This window comes from Periplaneta americana, chromosome 3 (genome assembly GCF_040183065.1).
Source record: "Periplaneta americana isolate PAMFEO1 chromosome 3, P.americana_PAMFEO1_priV1, whole genome shotgun sequence".
Taxonomy (NCBI): domain Eukaryota; kingdom Metazoa; phylum Arthropoda; class Insecta; order Blattodea; family Blattidae; genus Periplaneta; species Periplaneta americana.
Window position 1 is genome coordinate 56,080,632 of NC_091119.1, and position 24,115 is coordinate 56,104,746.

A 24,115-nucleotide genomic window follows, 5' to 3' on the forward strand; every position below is an offset into this window, starting at 1 on the left:
TCAACTGTGGAAACGGACAGAACAAGGTGGATGCGGTCTGATTGCAGTTAATAATAAAAGCAAAGCTCTACTCATTAAAACACTACTGCAAAGGAAAAATAAATATAAAAATTCTATTACATCTGAATTAATAGATTTTACTTTGCAACATCCCATATTCCGAAGGATAAAAATGTGCCTGAATAAAATACCAGAGCGGCGTCTCAACGATCCTGAGTCTATGACCACAAAGGAAATATATACGTCATTATTAGCTGTTAAAGAAACCGTTCCCTCCATTATGACCAAATACCCGAATATGAAGTGGAAAAGAATATGGAAAATCTTCACACTACCAAATATTTCAACTGATTGGAAAACAAGTGCATATAAAGTAGTAAATGATATTCCCACAGAAGCAAAAAAGTACCACCATAACATCACGCACTCACCTCTATGTCAACAATGTGGCAGTTTTGATACTCTTCACCATCGATTAACAACATGCCGACCTGTAGTATGGTCTTGGTTGTGTCGAAAACTAATAAATGCCTCTCACACGGACAACCCGAACGACTTTCGAAGGATGGTACTTCAACTGGAAATGCCCACCCATAGCAATAAATTCGCACTAACATGGATAATTATGGGATACTTACACTACACGATCAGTGACAACAATCCAACGATAGCTGGACTACAAAAGTTACTAATGGAAGCTGAAAGGAAACTGAGAAGAAAAGGACGTAACAATTTGTTAATAATGGAAAATAAGAAAAACATTCTCAATATATGAAAATAAAACTCAGTAATTGGTATAAAAAGATACGGCGATTATGTGAATAATTTACGTAATATATAGGCCTAAGTATATACATATATCTTTTAAATTGCTACCATGTTAACTGTAGGTGTAGTTTCCAAAAGTTATTTTGTAAATAGTGATGGAAGCCTTCAAAAATGATTTAAGATCGAATATATTTTAGTATTACAGTATTTTGTTTCATATGTTCATATATTGCCAAAATAAATGTCATAGTTTGGCAGATTTTAACGTAGTACAAACTTCAAATTGTTCTTTTGCGTAATGTCATAAAATAATGTTTATTATGTCATTAATGTGTCACAAGATCTCAGGTATTGTAGTATAAATAGTGTTATATAACTCATGTCATATATCATGTAAAAATTGTACGTGACAAATAAACGTGTTAAAAAAAAACAAGCAGTTGTTTATACCTGACTGAACTTTTATCTACTTTGTCAACTGTTATATGAGGGGTTCACAACCAGAGTGGACCAAGTCCATCTGGAATAGTTCTGATATATTGAGTCTTAAAGTTCCTGCCTCACGCTTAGCAACCTTCACCTTCCATAGGAAATGCTGCCCTCTGTGGAGTAACAAATGAGTTATGGACTTGGTTTGTTATGGCAATGAATAAGTCTAAGTTTTCTTCATCCGAGATTGTATTAATCCACAAACTGATCACTGATGGACTTGGTCCACTCTGGTTGTGAGTCCCTCATATATGTATAAACAATAAGTAGCCTATTTGAAACATCATCTCTACCTGTCAGTGTATAATAATCCGTTCCTAGTCTTTATTTAATTACCAGGCCCTTATTAAAAGGCTAGGAATTTTCTTTTCATATGTTCGAGATCAAGTGTGCAAACTAAATAAAAAATGTATTAACATTATGTTTTATGTTTCTTAGAAATGCAAATTTATTTGAGAATTGTTTTTTTTCTATTTATATAACCATAGGTAATATCATATAATAGAACCAGAACATTTTGATAACTAAGATACTCTTCTGTTTTGTCTTTTTGTTTCACTTAAACATTTATGTTATTTATATCAATGATGTATGTTATTCAAAGTTACGAAATCTTTCCACGCCGACCAAATGCTATTTCGAGAATGATGAGCGAGTCTCGAAGTGCACGAGAATCACGAGACGAGACTCCAAAGACAAATGCAACGAACACAGCGAGCGAGAGCGACAGTTAGTTTTGTTCATCTCTAGTTACTACTATTTTAATTTCCCTTCCTTCGCTCGCTCACTGCTGCCCAAGAAGAGGAAATCGAACCCACGCCCTGTATCGTCTTATCTGACGGTAGCTGGTGTACTGTCGTACACAGAGTTGGGAGAGTAAATTGTCTTTACGTATTTTACGTGTAATTTACATGTAAAATACGTAATGTAGATAACTGTGCTATACACGGAGTAATTAACTAACATTTATTGATTTGACACTCTAAACATCAATTACTTCATTTCTTTTAAGTCCTGGTGACAAAAATGTAGCTATGTTACAGCAGATTTTTTTTTTTCTTTTTTGTGATTTTATACTGTTGTTTTTACGTAGATTATAACATTTGTTCATACTTACTTTCATTCACTCTAATACTTAGAAAAATAGCAATGCTTGTCCACACCTGTGGAGTAACGGTCAGTGCGTCTGGCCGCGAAACCAGGTGGCCCTGGGTTCCAATCCCGGTCGGGGCAAGTTATCTGGTTGAGGATTTTTCCGGGGTTTTTCCTCAACCCAATAGGAGCAAATGCTGGGTAACTTTCGGTGCTGGACCTCGGACTCATTTCAGCGGCATTATCACCTTCATTTCATTGAGACGCTAATAACCTAGATGTTGATACTTCGTAAAATAACCCAATGAACTAAATATAGCAATGCTTTGCTTACTTTCAATTTATTTGCTGGAAAACCCCATAGCATCCTAACTAATTTATTTTTTGGGGGGGGGGGACTTTATAAAACACAACTAATAGTGAATAAATCTAACATTAGTAACTAATATCACTTGTTAAATACATTTTGACAATTAAAATAAAATTAATTAAACTAAACAATTTTTATTCATTTCCCGAAAGCTTTATTTTTGTCACTTATGGGGTCTTAAAAATAAACGATTCTAGTTTTAAAGGCCTTTTTTATAGTGTAACAGTTTAAGGTAAATATTAAGATTTGAACATAAAACTCGTTAAATTTAATAATTTTCCAAATTTGATATGGTAAATGATCAATCATCAAAGAGTTTGGAAGCAGGGCAGAATAGACTTTTTGTATGTCAATACATCAATAAACTTATTTTTCCCATCTTCGCTTCCACTGGCATTACTATCTTTATTGGTCGTAGGCCATGTGTACAATTCTGTGTAGAAATCTTTCACTTCATCCGGCATGAATAAGCAAAATCTTCTTAAGGTCTCCATTTGTTTAACATTAATTGGTAGGTTTGTTGGCAGTTCAAACGTAAATTTTCATCACAAACTGAGAAAAGAAAGAGTAAAAATAAAAGTTCTTGGAGGTTTTTTTTATGTATTTGAGTCATTTGTAAAATTTGTATAACAAATAGACGATTGAGAACGTCAAAATTAAAGTACTATTTAGAGCATATTCTGCATGTATTAATATAGTGCAATGTCTCTGCCATAGTAATCAACCACTGTACACTCACCTTGCTTTACAGCACTGTTTTGAATGATTAACAGACATGACATGGAGTAACAGATCTGACAGGTAACAGACTTGACAAAGCAACTTAACTACTGGACACGAGTACTATTATGTCCTCTTGATCTTGACTTTATATGTTGTTATTTATGGAAAACACAACACAAACAGATCTGACAGAGTAAAAATGCACGCTTAGAATAAAACATAAAGCAAGAGTATGACACACAAACTCGCCAAATCAAAATGGGTGAACATAGCTGTACAATCGAAATAGGTCTTTGTGAATCATCTTTGCTTGTGCTGACATCTGTGGGATTTCTTTTTTACCTGTGTATCCATAGGAACAGAATGGTGTAACAGACCTGACTGACTTACTGGACTAGAGTAATTATGTAATCATGTTTAAGGAAATATAAACTCAGACATAAATGAAGAATTATATATATTATTATGATGTACCGAAGTACATATGATATTTCCATGCAGATATTCTGCGTCATCTTACGATGAAAGAGTAATGGAACGGAGAAAAATTCTCTCCGGCGCCGAGATTTGTACCCGGGTTTTCAGCTCTACGTGCTGATGCTTTATCCACTAAGCCACACCGGATACCAACCGCGGCGTCGGACAGAATCGTCTCAATTTAAGTTCCAACTCTTGGGTTCCCTCTAGTGGCCGCCCTCTGCACTACATCATTGATGTCTATGAACGTAGGACTGAAGTCCACACATGTGCTGAGGTGCACTCGTTATGAGTGACTAGTTGGCCGGGATCCGACGGAATAAGCGCCGTCCTAAACCACGAAGTGATTTACGCATATCATATAAATTATTTTAAGGTACCGAAGTACATATGATATTTGCATGCAGATAGGCCTATTCTGCGTCATCTTACGATGAAAGACTAATGGAACGGAGAAAAATTCTCTCCGGCGCCGGGATTTGAACCCGGGTTTTCAGCTCTACGTGCTGATGCTTTATCCACTAAGCCACACCGGATACCCACCCCGGCGTCGGACAGAATCGTCTCAATTTAAGTTCCAACTCTTGGGTTCCCTCTCGTGGCCGCCCTCTGCACTACGTCATAGATGTCTATGAACCTAGGACCGAAGTCCACACATGTGCTGAGGTGCACTCGTTATGAGTGACTACTTGGCCGGGATACGACCGAATAAGCGCCGTCCTAAATCACGGTGTGGCTTAGTGGATAAAGCATCAGCACGTACAGCTGAAAACCCGGGTTCAAATCCCGGCGCCGGAGAGAATTTTTCTGCGTTCCATTACCCTTTCATCATAAATGAAGAAGTTTTCATAATATCAAATGTGTCTTTAATTTTTTTTCTCAATTACATTATTAAACAAACCTTTATCTGGACATAATCATGCTCCATTTAAAAAATGTAGTATGGACACGGCATTTTAGCTGTCACTATGAGAGTTTTATTTTATTCTCGTTAAATATTTCACATGAAGGAAATAATTCTTGTGACGTTTACTACAATAGTATTGAAACTACTCACTGTTAGGAATTTATAACTCTATCGTTATAAATGCAATAATGGGAAGGGTAAGAATTGATGGACATCAATTGTTATACAAATTCTGCAAATGATCCATTTTACATTTATTACGTTTATCACGTATTACGCATATTTTACTGTAATGTAAATAACCTTCTTTTACGCGTGAAGTCCCAACTCTGGTTGTATAGGAACAGGGGAGAAAGATGACAATAAGAAACCAGTGCAATGATAATGGAACAACTTTTCGCATTAAGATATTACTTTTGTGCGAGATCGTGCGTATTTGCTTGGTTTCCGCACAAAACCAATCCCCGGTAAGTCTAAAATCCACATTCAGTATTCCCAACCTAACACACATAACAATTTACCTCTTCTTACCACTTAAGTGACATATTGATTTTACTGCTTTAGGCTTCTAACATATTATTTTTAGAGACGTTTACTATAGTAATAATTATAAATTGGAAACTTACCACTGCAATTTCACCTCAATTGCACTGTTAATTATTGTTTTTAAATATTTGAAAAAAATTAAGTAAACTCTACAACTCCACTAAAGTTACTGGATTCGTGATGCAAGTAACATTAAGGAAGCCGTGAAAAAATCAACAAGATTCCAGATGCCGATGTTATTACTGCAACATGTTATATAAATAATATTGTTAAAATATTAAAATGAAAAATAAATCATTACATAACCTTACCGTTTGTTTTAAGTTCGCATTTATGGACTGGGGGAGGGGAAGACAGACGTATATCACGGCTTGCTGGAGTATAGTAAACACAGAAAACATTTTAAAGCAACAATGTTGAAGATAGATATTTTTGTTTTACAAATTTGCCGTCATTGAACAGAAACCAAGATGGAGATTTCATTGCAACTAATTAGAAATTCCTCTTTCAGGTATGTAATAAAAGATCTTCGCACAAAATAATGTACGATACACGAGCGGTATGTTTTCTTTCAATTCTCGGAAATAAAAAAAGCTCAACTACGTTTCGCTTTTTCAAACTTTTCCTCGAACATGAAAACTTCAACATACCGCTCTTGTAACGCATATTACTTTTACCAATTGTATTATTGCAAATTATAATGTAACAGTTATGTGTACTCACATTGCACGTGGAGCTGCAGCGACTGGTTGAGCGGGTGCGCCAGGGCCTGGTGGCGCGCTAGGCAGGTGACGGTGGCATTGTGGTGCGCCCGCAGAACTGTGCCCAGGTGCGCCTCGCTGATGTGAGGGTGCATACCGCCGCTCGTGTTGAGGCCGGGAGTGTGGTGCGGGGTGAGCAGCCAGGCCAGCGTGGCGGGCGGGTGGCCACCCTCCACCACGCAGCTCACCGCCAACTCGGCACCCTCCTTCACGGGAAGGAACAGGTTGCCAGGGTCCAAGCGCCGCCCGTCCACCGCCAGGTACAGTGACCTCGGGGGCTCTGTTGAAACACAACAATAAACGGAACTTCAATCATCATGAATAAAGTCTAGCTTTTAATAATCAGGTACTCTTACACTTTTTTTATGTTTATTGTGATTTCAATCATAGGCGAATTTGGAAATGCATTCAGAGTGTTAGTTGGAAGACCTGAGGAGAAAAGACCTTTGGGGCGGCCAAGGCTTAGATGGGAGGATAGAGAGCGATGGCGGGCTTATGTAGGCTATGTATTTATTCACACCTGGTGGCAGTGGTAACTAATTACTAGGAAACGGAATTTGGAGTAGTAAAAGCTAGAATTGGCATCTACACAGTCATTTGTTTACAACCCTTTATACCAAGTCCTCCCCTCCATGACATACTCGCAGATCTCTGCACGTCAACAACAGGTGAACGGGACAGTTGTCGCATAAGAACTTCAACATGCAGGTTTGCAGTTCAGCGTAGTGAAGTGCATGTACAATGCCGAAAGTGAAACCAACTAACAATACAAAATTGAAAGACTATATTTGTAAAAGCTAAGATCGAGTATCAAAATTCAGGAAACAATTCCCTAAATTATCGCTTCCCCCATGTCCAGTTCTTAAGAGATGGGAGTCATGGTTAGAAGCTTGCAGTAAATATTATTACGCACATCACCTCCAATCTGTAAAGAAAGTGGTCCAGTCTTTCGACTGCGATTCAAATATGCCAGGAACTGCTAAATGATAGAATAATCAAAAAAGAAATCATGGATATTAAGTCAAATTTTTTATATTTACCGGATGCCATTATTCGATTAGTACAGTCAGGAGTAGAACTAGTTAAGCAAATAAATATTATGAGTACTATTGTAAATAAACTGAGTGCAGTAGAAGGTGCAGTAGGAAAACGTGTTGGTGAAAAAATGAACAGAGTTTTGATTAAAAATGATAGGTACAGTATTCTCAGTCGGATTTCAGATGCACTAACAAACACGTGTCCCAATGACGTCATTCAACATGTGAATTTAATTGACGTATTTTGTTTCAAGTATTCTCCAATTGTCTCTGCAGACGTAGAGCGGAGTTTTTCCATGTTAAAAAATTTCCTTCCTTGCAAAAGAGCAAAGTTGTGTTTAGAAAATTTGAAAATGATATTTACAATTTATTATAACAAGGCACAGCAGGAATAATTGTTTCATCACCAAAACATAGCATTAATTGAAAATGCCATTTCGTTTGGCTCTACATTTTGTTCCACATTTAATGATACTCTATTAGGCTATGTTGTAAATATTGTAGTATTATATATATATATATATATATGTGTATATATTCTAAATACTGTAGTGTACGTTGTGTACATATTATCATATTTCATGATATTGTAAATAAAGGTTTTAATTTAGCACGCTCCTGACAGAAAAACACACATACAGAAGACAACTATCAGCCATCAATATTTCCACTGACACGCGAGGACGCAGAGATTGATATTGAATTATGTATATTTGTAATGTTGTTTATTGGTGTTTTGTGCGTTGCCAAGAAAAACACATGTAGTTCAAAGTGAAATACAGATTATGTATGTAGGCCACTATATGTCATTAAACTATTTCATATGTTTATTCTGAAATACGTTTACAGCACGTTGCGTGTAAGTTTGTATGAAGTGAACTGTACTCGTCCATGCTCTGTGACGCAGCTCGCTTGACAGTCACTGATCTACGAATATCTATACTACGTTTCACCTTTCTTTATAATACTCCAAATCCCTTTCCCTACTAATTACACTCAATAATGATAACTAGACTTCGTTGAATTGCCACACACACCATGCAATCAGGTTGCCGTTGTACGGTAGTATAGAGGAGGTGAGCGACCGCCCGGTCTCGTAGTATAAGCAGTTCATGTTAAAAGTTGTGACCGGTCCAAATAGATGGAACAGCTACAGATAATGTATGCCTATGTAAGCACTTGTTTTTGCATTACTGTGGTTGGAATAGTCAAAGCTTAACATCTGTTCAGTGCAAACAAGAATTCAATCAAACATACTACAATGAGTGTGTTGCTGTTCCAAGCAATTGCCTCTGGAATACCCTTACCCCCGCAGCCAGTCTTGACACGTTGGAAAACGTCGTTGGATGCTGTTAATTATTATGCAGAACATTGCGACAAAATAATGGAGGTAATTATGCATTGGATAGCATAGACAGTTCCGCTGTTGCAGCTGTAAAATCATTGCCTTCTGAACAGCTATTGGAAGATATTCTGTTCATCGATCCTAATTTTAAAATCGTGTCCAAAAGCATCATCCTGTTAGAATCGTCTAAACTACAACTCTCAGAAGTCCTTAATATATTGGATAAAGTATCACAAATCGTTATCCAAAATAACAATTCACTAATTTCAGAAAAAAGTGAAATGTAAGTTGAGAAACATTATTGCTAAAAATTCTGCCTATTCACAACTTCGTATTATAAATTATGTACCATCAGGTCACGACAAGACATCTGAAGTTGGTGTACTAAAAAGTAGTGTCTTTCCGTTCTTCAAATATGTACGTATTACATCGTGTGATGTTGAACGTACATTTTCCCAAAATAATAATAATAATTTATTTAATCTGACAGGATTAAGGCCATAAGGCCTTCTCTTTCATCCTACCAGATAGCACATATAAATACAAAAAAGGAATAAAAACACTGATGAAAATGATACAAATTAAGTTAAAGCCCTATAGAGGGTCAACAGAGTCAAAAGTACATTATAGAGCTCTCATCGAGCTAATACAACAAAAAGAAAGAAAACAGAGATAGCAATGATGATATTGATAACTGACAACAGCAGCAGCAGCAGCAGCAGCAGCAGCAGTAGCAGTAGTAGTAGTAGTAGTAGTAGTAGTAGTAGTAGTAGTAGTAGTAGTAGTAGTAGTAGTAGTAATAAATACATTACATATTAATTTTGAATTTTACAACAGCATAGTTACAATATTTACTATATGTCATTGGTTAAGGTGAAGTTGCGCAACCTGACATGTGTTCAACAAGCAATTCCACGAACTAGAATGTGATTTTTTAATTTAAATTTGAATTTTGATATTGTCCGACAGTCTCTGACGTGGTCAGGGAGAGAATTCCAGAGGCATGGAATAGATATGCTGAAAGATGTTGAGTAGAAGGATGTTCTGTGCAGAGGAATAGAGAGAAGGTACATGTTTCGGGTTCGAGGTAGTGAAAGGTAAACAAAACGAGATGCTAGGTAAGAGGGTGTGGAGGTGTGGATGATTTTAAATAGTAATAAGAGAGAGATGAAGAATCTTCTTTCTTAAAGTGGACTCCAAGACAACAATTCTAGTGACAGTGTTACATGATCGAATTTTCTAATGTTACAAACGAAATGAACGCAGATATTGCGAATACGCTGTAGTCTCTGGGTAAGATCAGTATTTAGGTTCGTGAATAAAGAATCGCAATAATCGAAGTGGGGCATCACCAAAGTTTGTTTAAGTGACCATCGGAGGAGGTTACTTTGCAGTCGCTCAAAACGTACGTAACTCTTCACTGCAATCCACATATTCAAGGATGATGTATCTTACATTAAATTTTAAGAGTTAATATATCTCAGTATAAAATAATTGTTTATTTACATGATTAGAACATTTCCTACTTCAATGATCATTCATTACATTTCTTGAATGCAGGATACAGGTTTTATTATAACCGCAGTATACTGCTCAGTGTTTACATCAGAGGCATACTCCATCCGTTGCACGCCCCCTTCTCATACAGTCTATACCGCGTGTGCAGTAAACCTTGCGATTCTCGTGGCAATTCCACGAAGTCTAATGATAACTAATAATAAACACAATTAATAATGGGTAGTAAGAATAAAGCTTAAGTATTTTCTCAAGGTTTATACTTTTGAGTATGAGCACTTCCTGTGATTATATACTCGTAACCACTAGAACATACATATTTTCGTAAGAATAAAGACATTCTACCTAACGCGAATATATACTCATCTCTATAGCCTTCTTGATCGTTTAAAAGTTAGTATGTACTCGTGTTACCTATCCTCTTTGACCACATTGCACCACGATGCTCATTTTTTTTATAGACTTTCACATGCTATCCGCATGCTGTAGTGGTTTGTGTTTTGCATTTTATTAGTAAATAAGTAAATAAACAAGTAAATAATTAAATAAGTTAAATAAACAAATAAATAAATAAACATGAAAGAGAGAGTGAATCAGGTAAGTGACGTTAATAAACAGGAAACAAGAAAATTGTACTGGGAAATCGTCATTGCGGGATGTTGGATAGAGATTGCAATACATTTCTACAATTCCAGTTATGCTAATTCTATTTTTTATTATAGAGAGTTATATATATAATTTAAAGTTACAAGTAATTGCATTTTGCAATTTAAATTTTACAAAATAAACTGTAATTGTTAATTATATTTAACAATACAATCTCACCTGATAGTTTGATAGCCATTCATATTTTTATAGGTTATGATTTTTATGAATAACAAATACATGTTTAACCTTTTTCACATTTATTTTTGTGAAGCGTTAAAGGCTTCTGTAGTTCACGTCTTTCTATATTTTTTCCATGAGGTACTACATCGTTCATAAATTCTGCCTTTTTTTTATTTAACTTTAAACTGAATTCAAATCAACAAATATTCAGAATTGAGCCTGCTACAAACCATACTCAGAATAACATGAGAACGAACTAATAAATATGAGAATATACTAGCTTTTATTCTTATCAAGCATGAGTATACATTGTGTACAAGATGGACACTTGAGCATATTCTACTATGCTTCCATGTTATGAGTATGTAATAAAAATGTGTAGGTACCCAAATGTATACAAGAGTATATACTAAAAAAAGTCCAGTATATACTATATACTCATGTTTATTCTTGCCACGGAATAAATTAATAATACTAATAATAATAATTAATAATAAAAACAAGAACTGGAAGAAGAAGCTTTTTTAATCTAGTCTGCTTCAAAAAATTTGAAATTTAGAATTTATAAAACAGTTATAGGCCTATTACCGGTTGCTCTGTATGGTTGTGAAACTTGGACTCTCACTTTGTGGGCCTTCATGGCCTGTAATAGGGGTAACTTCACCTATGGGCCTAACTGTTAGATCAATGGTGGGCATTCCTGCGGTAATGTCGCAGTGACGTCAGACCTCAGCGAAGCATCAAACCAACGAGCTAGAAGTATTCTACTTCTAGCTCGTTGCATCAAACTTAGCCCCTACCTTCCCCTTCCCCCACTCCATGAAAATACTGCGCGTGTACGTGGCGGATTATACTGATTGCTGTACTTCGGAGCTTCACTAGTGATACAATGTCTTTCGCAGAATCATATCAATCGAGAGGATATCACACTTACAAGAAAGGCGGTTCTTTCATTTCTCATGTTTAGGATCAGTTACAAATATTCAGGACGAGAACTTAAAATAGATCACCTATTATACGAGTTCAAAGAACACAGATTCAGTGATTTTCAAAGGATGGAGAAAGATTTCAATATTTTTGCCACTCCTTTTCATTTTTAAATTGAAAATGTTATCCCAGAATTGCAGTTAGAGGTACTGGATTTGCATAATGATGGCTTGAAAGCAGAATGTAAAGGTCTACTGGGGGCTAAAATGTTTTAAAGATGTCCAGTACTACATATCCACTGCTTAGATAGTTTGCTTAAAAAATAATGAGTACCGTCATTTCCCATAAGTATGATCCTGGAACGTAACTATTGTCCACGATACAGCCATTCAAATTTTGTACTCCATAACGTAGTACCTCGTTTATCTATATTCTTGCTGTACTGTAGTATGAATTCAAGTCACTGCAGCTATCTACGAACGGTCTATGTTACTTCTACAATGATCTTTGAATGGTTGTATCCTGAACCACAGTTGTGTACCAGGACCATAGTTATGGGAAATGACGGTATGTATTCATCAACCTACCAGTGCGAACGAATGTTTTCTAAAATTAAATTTATAAAGTCCAGCCACAGATCCCGCTTAAGCAATGCTCATCTCCTTGCGCAACTGAAAATAGCATGCACAGATATAAATCCCAATTTCGAAGAAATTTCTTTGAAAAATGATTAATTAAATATCACATGAATGGACTATTCTAATTACATATGGTAGGTAGGAGTGTAGTGGCGCAACTGTCTGTAATTCCGTCACTGCACTGTAGAGTGCAATTCCTCCCACAGTATGTAGTTGCCATTTAAATCCTATCTTGTGGGTTGCGTTCATTTTGCCCACCACTGTATTAGATGAATTGATTTCATTTTTTCTTTAATTTATACTTTTGAGTGTTCTTAAATTTCGCCATTGAAAGAGGAATACTTAATAATGTTATTTGTTTAGTCAACTGTCGGAAAGATGTTTGAATCTCAAAAGTGACACGAATAGGGTATCGCTCATGAGGCAAGTAAGTCAGGTGGTAATGAGATAGGGTGGCCAATTTCTTTCCCCCTCCATTGTATACTACACTAATCAGACTTATAATAATGTATCGAGATAACATAATATTCTAGAAAATTAACACGAAGCATGATGCAAATAATAATTAATAGATATGACGCAATAATAAAAACAAACCGGAATAATAAAGGTTTAATAAATCATGCAAATTTCCTGGATTAAAGGTTATTAAACAACGGGATTTAATCACAATTACTCAAACTGAGTGAATTTTAGCTTCAATATTCCATGAATAAAAGAGCATTAAATACCTATCAATCAAATAACATAATCCGTTCACTAGATGCCTCGTGTGCAATTAAGTACGGAAACAGTAAATTGCACGCACATATTTAAAGTACGCTTTCATTCACTATTATTCAATAACTACTGAATTCAGTCATATACATTGCACTCAATTACATCAACGCATTCCCACCAGAGATTCATTAAATTTCATACCAAAGCAAGCAATGGTTGTTTCTTAATTTGTCATATTTTATTCAATCATAAAAATTTTTGAACGGGCAATGTCAACAGACATGATAACCCTGAACCCAATGACACGTAAGTTTTACACAGATTGAAGCCGCCATGGTAGCTCGGTTGGCTTACGATGACCGAGGACTCGGATTCGAATTCTGGTGACTGAGGACTGAGGACAAGTATTTCTAGTTCATAATGCGAAGACTCCTGAGGATTGTTTCCGGGATTCTCTCGTTTTCGCTTCGATTTCAACGTCAATCTCGTTTTCATACGCTGCTCCGTCGATACAGGAGAAAGCCAATGTTTACGTAATTAAATATAACATGCGGAGTAAGTTCCCTGCAATCGATTAAGCCTAATGTTTAGGTAGAGCATGAAAGTCAAGAAATATTACAGACAGTAAAAACGTCAATCATACGGGAATAGGTATTTACACAGAATATAAGTGTTCTGCCCATGGGCAGGTCTTTCACTGAAAACCCAGCATTCCCCCATATTTTCTACTTTCTGCCTTCCTCTTAGTCTCCGCATATGATCCATGTATAATCTTCTTCTGTCCCGAACTCTTCTCCCGTTCACTATTCCTTCTAGTGCATCCTTCATTAGGCAGTTTCTTCTCACCCAGTGACCAAACCAAGTCGTATTTCTCTTTCTGATCAGTTTCAGCATCATTCTTTCTTCACCCACTCTTTCCAACACAAATTTATTTCTTATTCTCTCTGTCCACTTCGCACGCTCCATTCTTCTCCATATCCACATTTCAAATGTTTCCATTCGTTTCTCTTCATTTCGCCTTAAAGTCCATGTTTCTGCCCCATACAATGCAACACTTCACACAAAGGACTTCACTAGTCTCTTCCTTAGTTATATTTCCGGTGGTCCGCAGAAGATGCTCCTTTTTCTATTAAAAGCTTCCTTGGCTATTGCTATCCTTCTGTTCACTTCCTGGCAGCAGTTCATGTTACTTCTTACAGTGCATCCCAAGTATTTGAATCTCTTCACTTGCTCTACTGCCTCATTTAGAATTGTTTGCAGTTTTTCTTGGGAAGGATAAATTCGGTAGCTTCCCGTTGCTTTCCGCACACCACTCTCTCTTTCGCATCTTAAAAGATCCCAGGAAGCCTCAGCGTGGAGGTGAGGAGAGTGGATTTGACTAACTGGGTCCTCCGGATTTCACCGAAACTTACCGCAAGTGTTAAATATCAATTCTATTAGGGTTTTTGACCCGATCAGAGACCGGGAAATCCTAATTAGCCTTTGCTCCCCCAAGAGGTATTTAAGAATGTATGGGAATAGGCCTAGGAAGTTATTGAATATAATCATTGAAAATAAAGAGATGAAAATAAATGAGGCTCCCTTTGTTAATTCGTTATAAAAAGTGAATCTGATACAACATTAATACAAAGTAATTTTGTGCGAGATCGTGCGTATTTGCTTGGTTTCCGCACAAACCCAATCCGCGGTAAGTCTAAAATTCTACATTAAGTATTCCCAACCTAACACACATAACAATTTCCCTCTTCTTACCGCTTAAGGGGATGCGCTACTGAATTTTCTAATTTCTACATTTTAAGAGATAATGTATTGAAATTTTAACAGCATATTATGATCATGATTATGAATTAATCAAGAAAATTTCAATTATCTAAGTCAAGAAATAACTCTTTTAAAAATAAAATTTGAAAATAACACGTTCATTTTGGAAACCGTTTTTTTAATCTAAAACAAGAGTTTTCTATGTTTTTATAGTGCATATTATAGCTGAAACACAGGTTGTGGTAATGGAGCATTGGAATTTAGCATATGAAGAGTAAAATAAAAAAAAAACATGACAATTCTTCAAAAACGGTCATTTTTCAGTAGCGCATCCCCTTAAGTGACATATTGATTTTACTGCTTTAGGCTTCTAACATATTATTCTTAGAGACGTTCAATATAGTAATAATTAAAAATTGGAAACTTATCACTGCAATTTCACCTAGATTGCACTGTTAATTATTGTTTTTAAATATTTGCAAAAATTAAGTAAACTCTACAACTCCACTAAAGTTACTGGATTCATGAAGCAAGTAACATTAAGGAAGCCGTGAAAAAATAAACAAGATTCCAGATGCCGATGTTATTACTGCAATATGTTATATGAGTAATATTGTTAAAATATTAAAATGAAAAATAAATCATTACATAACCTTACCGTTTGTTTTAAGATCGCATTTATGGACTGGGGGAAAAAAAGACAGACGTATATCACGGCTTGCTGGAGTATAGTAAACACGGAAAACATTTTAAAGCAACAATGTTGAAGATAGATATTTTTGTTTTACAAATTTGCCGTCATTGAACAGAAACCAAGATGGAGATTTCATTGCAACTAATTAGAAATTCCTCTTTCAGGTATGTAATAACGATCTTCGCACAAAACAATGTACGATACATGAGCGGTATGTTTTCTTTGAATTCTCGGAAATTAAAAAAGCTCAACTACGTTTCGCTTTTTCAAACTTTTCCTCGAACATGAAAACTTCAACATACCGCTCTTGTAACGCATATTACTATTATTCAGTAGAATATATCTATCAATAAAATAAATAAACAATAAATGAATAAATAAAACAATAAATGACTAAATAAATAAATATTGCCCTAAACTCGCCAGAAATATCCTTCATATTTGCGACGTTTTCAAGGCGTTGAATAATATTTACTTTGTCAGAAATACTCAGACGTGAAAGTGTTTGTGACATGATGCTTTACCGATATGCGGGGGCTTGGATTCTCGTCACAACAGACCACGTTGCATTGTTTTACTGCTCTCGTTAGACTCAAACGCATCCTAGTAACCAGCCCAAGTGGGAATCGAACCCACTTCCAAGCGCAACTCTGGATCAGCAGGTAAACCCCTGCCCCCTCAGCTACACAGGTGGCTACGGATATTTTTAAAATGGCGATTTTCTTAGATATTAAAATAGGATTAGAAATGGTTACAACATATGAACAATAAAATTATTTTTTATTTAAGTAAATTTGTGAACAATTATTACAAACTTATAATTAACCTTTAGTCCCTCGCCGTGGCGCCGTGGTCTAAAGCATCCTGCCTAGAACTCGCGTTATGAAATGCGCACCGATTTGAGTGCACATGGGGGAAGAAATATCCTCACAAATTTTCGGTCAGTGTATGGGACCGGTGCCCACACAGCATTCTGATGTTTTTGTGGAGCTACGATAGGTAGCAACGACATACCGTTACGAAAGCCAGATACAATAGCTGGGGGGACAATCGTGCTAACCACACTATACCTCCATTCTGGTTGGATGATCGTCCACCTCTGTTGCGACATATGGGTGTGAGACCAGCAGCCTGCTGTCGGTCTGGGACCTTAAGGGACTGTAGCGCCACGGATCAATTAATTTTTAGAATGTATAAATGAAATCAGAAGTCTTTATTTTAGGATTATAAAGATCTCCATTTATACAGAACGAAAGTACAGTAGTGGAAAAAAAAAAAAAAAAAAAAAAAACGGACCGACCCTTGTAGCTGATTTCAGAGCCTTGTTGACTCCAGAGCACGATAGACTGGTAACTACAGCGTATTCCGAATCTCAGCGCTGAGCAATCTGATGGCATCACGGTGTTCAGAATTTCACCGATGGAGTCACTGATGCTCTACCGGTGTCGCACCGGTTCCATCAGCTTGCAGAGGTGGTGACAGTCTCCATCAGCCGCCATCAGTGAATCTGATTGGTTCTTGTATAGGGCGGGAATTAACAGACGAATGACATCGTGCACTGTTGTGTCATGGCGGTGTATTCTGCTTTAGTTCTGCTGTATTTTTTGTAATGAGCACAATGTAAAAACAATATGTTAATGGCTTATGAGCGAACATGTCAACGGACCAGTTATTACTACCGGTTCAAGAAATGAATTGTTTATGCTCTCTTTTCTTTGAACGAAATGGCAGTAAGGAAATTTCGCAAAATTTTGCTAGCGTAGCACAGACAACAACTTATACAGTCGCCATGACAGACATCGATCCTTCCAGCAGTTTTGTTCCTATTTCGCTGCAGCGTGACGTAATTGTTGTCCACCGGTCCGGTGAGATTCGGAATACGCTGTAAGACTTTCGTGGTTCGAATCCTACCTGGGAAGAAAACTTTTTTTTTTGTTCCTTATTCAAATTTATTCCCAATACTTTTCGATTACAGCGATATTCTACTACTTAATTATTATTCCCAGAACATGAATTTTACCAGCAATCGAAAAGTATTGGGAATAAATTTGACTAAGGAACAAAAAAGAGTTTGCTTCCCTGGCAGGATTCGAACCACGAAAGTCTTAGTTACCAGTCTATCGTGCTCTGGATTGAACAATGCTCTGAAATCAGCTACAAGGGTCGGTCCGGTTTTATTTGCCAATACTGTAGGCCTACATTTACAAACATTAAATTATTTCATTTATGTTTCTTGAAAAAAAAAATAGTTATATAATGTAAAGTACGAAAAAGTACTCGTATGTGTCAACTATGTGCCTTTTTAAAATTTGTAACTATTAGCTCGTATAAGTTATTCTGTGATTTATCTGTTTCACTGTTTCTAACGTCAGTAATTTATTGCAGTTATCCTTCTTTCTTACTCAAGTTCAATAATTCCATTATACATTGTTCTAGGTTCCCTCGCATGCTAAGATGGCTATCAGAATCGATCGAGTATATCAGAGAATTATCGGGAAAATGAATTAATACGTCGGAGCTACAAAGAGAATTCTCTGCTTGAAATATGGATGACAGAACTTCCGGTTATGACGAGTGTTGTAGAGAGTATCCTTACACAGGGCGGTTCAAAATATTTAGTTAAAGCTTTGGAAGGGTACAGAAAACTCATGTAAGCCTATATTATATTTCAATATTAACAACTGGAATCCACCTATGGCGCTATGATATCCGAGATGAGGTATTGTGTCAAAGGCCCACCTAAAGCACTTTGTGAACTTGGTGTATAGTATTCACAAGCCCTGGAATAATTAATATTAATTCAACTATCAGTTTTTTATTACTGACGTAAAATACAGAGTTTTAAAAAAGTACCCAATATTTTAGGAGGTGAAATTATGCATTAAAAAATCCTAATAAACATGGGTCCTATAACATATACTTTCTGAGATTTGAACACTTGTTCATAAGAGATGCTCAATGTGACGTCCATAGTTGACACGCCTGGCATAGAATACTGATACGTCGCAAGGAATACTGAAGAGAAATGTTTGGTTGCGGATATGAGCGGGGTTCAGCGGAGATTGTGTTGTGAATTTTCGTAATCAGCATGTATGGGCTGAAGAAAATTTCCATGCACTTGAAGAAGCAAGGCATCAGTACTGATTCTCACTCAACGTATGGGCAGGCGTTCTTGGCGATAGATTGACGGTCATACGTGCTACCACAGAGAATAACTGAGGCTCGTTATCAGGACTTTCTAGTTAATGTACTGCCTACCTTGCTGGAGTATGTGCTGCATGCATAATGGCACACCAGCACATTTTCTCCGCAAAGAGCGTGAACACCTGACGCTGACATTTTAGGACCGCTGGATTGATTGGAAATGCCCCACACCTTGGCCTGCTCGCTCCTCAAATCTAAATCGCCTAGACTTTTGTTTATCAAGAACAACCAGGTCAACTTCAAAGAGTGCGTGATTCCTTACGCCGAATGGCAGAGGAATGCATTGCCATGAATGGACGTCACATAGAGCACCTCCTATGAACAAGTGTTAAAATCGCAAAAAGTATATGTTTACAGATTTTTTTTCTTGTTTTGATGCATACTAGCACCTCCTAAAATATTGGATACTTTTTAACACCCTGTGTAATTTTCAACGGAATTAAATTTATCCCAAATAGCATTAATACAAGTTTTAAATACCGAAAACAGACATTTACTAAGTATGCATGCATATTATGCTTACGGTATGTGTAAGCTTGTAGACCTACGCATGTATGGATGCTCATATATAGGGTATATCGAAAATTATGGGCGAAACCTCACGTATGGATTCCTCATACGTAGCAAAGAAAAAAATATTGTATCAACATGGGTTCGGAAATGCTTGGTTGTCGCGTTATAGGTATTACAAGTACACAAAAGTATGTTTGTTTGTTGGAATTAGTTTATTAACGATGCAGTCTGTGTACATTTTCTCACAGGAACTGTTCAAAATCTCCCCCTTCTGCCTGAATGTATGTCGCAGCTCGTGGTTTCATTGACATCCGGACATTATTCCAAATGCATGGCATAGCTCGTATTGTCTGACAGTGTTCCGGAATTTGCTGACGAAGATCTTCTATGTCATTCACAGAGGTCGAACACACAAGCGCCTTCAAGTGTCCCCATAGGTAGCAACCATAAGAAGAAAGTCAGGTAAACTATGGAAAATTCTCAGTCTCATTTCGCCAAATACACTCACCCTATCACCAATTCTTCGGATGGTAAATAATAATAATAATAATAATAATAATAATAATAATAATAATAAAAATAATAATAATAATAATAATAATAATAATAATAATAATAATAATAATAATAATAATAGCAATAATAATAATACTGTATTGCCAGAACAAACACACATATTGATTTTTTTTAACATAAAACACTCTAGCACCCCCAGAAAGTTACATACTCGTGCTCGGGGGCATTGCACATAATGTTAAGACATTGTATTAATTAATAACAGAGTAAAAACTAATAATAATAATAATAATAATAATAATAATAATAATAATAATAATAATAAAGAAAAAACAAAGATATCACAATAATTGAACTTGAAATTTTCTCTGTTAACAGCAATTTTTAAATTCATTTTTTGAAATAAGGAGCATTAGGAAATTGTATTTTTGGGAATTCAGCTATTATCATGTTATAAAGCCTTGGACCGAAGTTGCTACTGTGATTATATGCTACAGTTTTAGTACATTTAGATACTATCAATGATATGTTGTCTGGTTTTTTGGTTTATTAAGGCATATTTTATTATTCTTTTCTGTAGCAGAATTATTGGCATGAGGGAGGAACTATAAGCACTACACCATCCTATAATGCCGTATTGTAATATAGCTTGTACCAATGCGAGGTAAATCAGTCGTAAAGTATGGACAGTCAAATGATTTCGTAGGATGACAAAATAGTGAATAATTTTTCTTTATCTATTGCATAGAGAAAGAACAATAAGAAATAACCAAGTAGCTGATACAACGTCCTTAAATAACAAAGTAAAAAAGATCTTGCTATCAACAATAATTCCAATGAAGTCAAATAATTTAGTAGTTGGTACAGCGTCGTTAAATATCAGATAAAAAAATTAATAATATTAAATTATGTCAAAAGATGGAGATGTATGGGTGATAGATTTTTGTTATTGTAGGTTTAATTTGTAATTCACTAAATACAAAAATATTCTTTGTTCTTAACTCCTATGATAAAATGTCTAGCTTTCATTAATCAGGTAATCTTGTCGTACTTTAATTTTTATTGTAATTGTAATTGTAAATTTAATGTTAATTGTAATTTTACTGTTCATATTATAGTATTAATCCCCTGGTAGAGGGGCAGAGAAGGCCTGACGCCTTATCTCTACCAGGTTAAATAAATAAATACTAATACTAATACTGAAAGTTAATGGGATGACATTTGTGTTGTTGAGGGCAACAGGGGAGCCCAGGGAAAACTCTCAGCCACTCATTTCGTCCACCGTAAGTATCATTTCAGCCAACAATGGGGATCGAAACCAAGTTTGCGAAATGACAAGCCCACGATATAGCACTGAACTTGCAGAGGGGCAAGTTGTTCTACTCGGGAGCCTGTGCATGATCCTGAAGCATCAGTCAATACTTTCGAATCATCCTGTACGAAAGCCGTGGGAAGGGGAGCACACAGTATAAGTGAACGACCGATGACGTATAGCTGAACTCGGTCCGTAATCAAACAGCTCTGTCTATGAGATGGCAGCCGCTGTTTTTTTTTTCCTTCTTTGCCACGTGTTATGACTTTCCACAAACGGAGCTCAAAAGAAGGAAATTTGTCTTGTGTACTTGTAGTAAAGAATTCATTTCATAGCTCCTCCACGCAACATGATATAGTGACCATAAAGAATTCAGTACTGCCAACCCTTCAACGAATGAAACACTTGGGAAGCGTAGGGACGTAAATTCCCACAGACAAACAAGATGTTATATATCTCCCTTGCTGCTGTTTTCACCCTCTCATCTGCGTCAGATTTGAGTAAATCTTTACTCAGATTCACACTAGCCATTCTTCATAATTTGAGATGATTTTCATAAATACCACGTCGCAAGATTGCTTGATTTATTACAGGTTATTCCATAACTTGGCTCAGATTATATTGATTTCGTTTAATTTTGTTGGGGAAGAAGCTTTATTAATCAAATATCGTCAGATTATATTAAAGCGACATCTATCTTACCATAAGCAGCTGTATAACATGAATCATTGTCTGCGATCACGCATCTCTTAATAGTACATTATGCAACGAATCTATAATGATAGTAATTAAGAAGCGACCATATTTCTAACTTGAAATTATTCAGATGTCTACATTTTATTTATATCTGACAAGATCGGAAGTGACTCTGTTCTAGGCCGTGAATTGTGAGATGTGCGCAGACGCGAAAGTTTTTATTTTTTCCGAGGAACAATAATGTCATTGACCTTGATGTAATCCCGTTTAACTTGATATAGCTAACCTTGATTATTGAATTCGACATTGAAAAACGAGATGACAAATTGAATTTATTTGAATATTATTTACAATTAACGCTAATTACTATAGTAACAGAACATAACTGTCTGCGACAGTATTGGATTTCCAGCCTCCGTGACTTTTCGCTAATTCTCTTTCGATTGCATATCCGAGAATAATCGATACTTGCGGTTTTGTAACGGTAAAATGCTGACTTGTCATTGGCTGAACACCTGTAAGCTGAGTTGTCATTGGCTGAACACCTGAACTTTAATGAGTAGGTGTACTTTAATGAAATGCATTAAAGGACTGCTACCAGGTGTATAATTACTACATTTCGGCATGGTCGAGCATAAAATACATTATTGTACAAATTTAAGCAAAGTGAACATGTAGATTTGATTTATTTTTATTAAATAAATTAATAAATGTCCAATGCACTATGTACAGAGGTGCAATGTGATATGCGTAAGTAAACACTTTGTGATTCAAGACTGTGCTCATTCCGTCGGATCCCGGCCACTAAGTCACTCGTAATGAGTGCACCTCTGTACATAGTGCGTTGGACATTGTGCCACTGTCACATATTCTGTGACACAGTACAGGAGGGTAGGCCACCAAAGGGAAAACAGAGAGGTGGAACCTAAACTGAGGGGATTCGATCCGGCATCGGAACTGGAATCCGGTGTGGCTTAGTGGTTAGAGCGTCAGCACGTAGAGCTGAAAACCCGGGTTCGTCTCTCCGGTGTCGGAGAGAATTTTCCTCTGTTCTATCCAACCTTTATCATTTATTATTTATGTTTTTAGTGGCATTTGTACAGATAAGAGTAAAATTTGTTCACAATCACAAATCATGACGTCATCTTCTAAATAGTACTTTTGAGAATCAAATTCGTATTATTTTTTAACCAAATTATTTCGTGAAATATAAAAATTATTTTGCTAAATCATTAACAGATTTTGAGAAACCCCATAATTCGAACATTTTCGAACATGAATATTGAGTCATATTCTATTTAAAATATTCTTTTGTATACACAAGACAGATTGTGAATTGCTGTATTCGTAAAAAAAAAAATAGCCTATATGACTCAATTGTTACAGGTTATACTACATTGAAATATGTGAAAGTTATAAATTTATAATTTTAACTATACAAGAATAAAACTATTATTATATTACTCAAATAAATATACTTTTCAACATATTTATAAAAATGGGTTTGAGAGACCCAACCCGTGCAGTTACGTAACTTTTCATAACCTGTTCACTGGCGGATTAATAATAATAATAATAATAATAATAATAATAATAATAATAATAATAATAATAATAGCAGCCCAAATGTTACGAAAAATGCCGTTTTTTACTGACAAGTAAGTGTATGTATGAAAGACCTATTTCCACACATTTGGGAACGATAGGCCCAATTTTTATTTTGCCTTTTTGCCTCCCGTTGCCTGTTTTAAGGTTAAATGACTTTTTTTTATCTTTTTACGTCGTTATTGTACATTTTCTATATTTTTAATACATTTCGGGGTTTACCAACGAAAAAAGGGGATGAGGGAAGTATTAAAAGCAAGTCTCCAGGTCCCATTACTGTTGTCGCTTGCACGCACAAGTCACGCGTACTTGAAGTCCCCTTCTCATACCCCTGTTTTCGAGACAATACACAATCGGTTTTTCCCGATCTCTGGAAGAAAGTAGAGACAGTCCTTCTGAAATAAGTTGTTTTAAGTTTGCTCCAATGAGTTCAGTAGTAGAAAGGTCTTTATCCACCATGAAAAAAGTTCTCTCGGACAGGCGGCTCACTATGACAGTTGACAACTTAAAAAAGCATCTTGTTGTGACATGTAACCAAGGAAAGTGAGTATGGGATAGTTTATTAAGTATTTGTCAATTTTTTCTCTGTTTCCAGAATAATAAATGCTATTTCACTGCCTATTTTTACTGTCTTTAGTGCCTATATGCCTGCCTATTTTAACCAAAATAAA

The 24,115-nt window shown here is 36.0% G+C and overlaps 1 protein-coding gene across 1 annotated transcript in view; it reads right to left on the bottom strand.

Annotated features, from left to right (window-relative positions):
• tei (teiresias) overlaps positions 1-24,115 on the bottom strand; it is a 1,182,397-nt gene that overhangs the window by 839,998 nt on the left and 318,284 nt on the right. Inside the window, exon 3 of the mRNA XM_069822616.1 lies at positions 6,096-6,413. Coding sequence (XP_069678717.1) covers positions 6,096-6,413 — 318 coding nt within the window. The remainder of the gene's footprint in view (positions 1-6,095; positions 6,414-24,115) is intronic.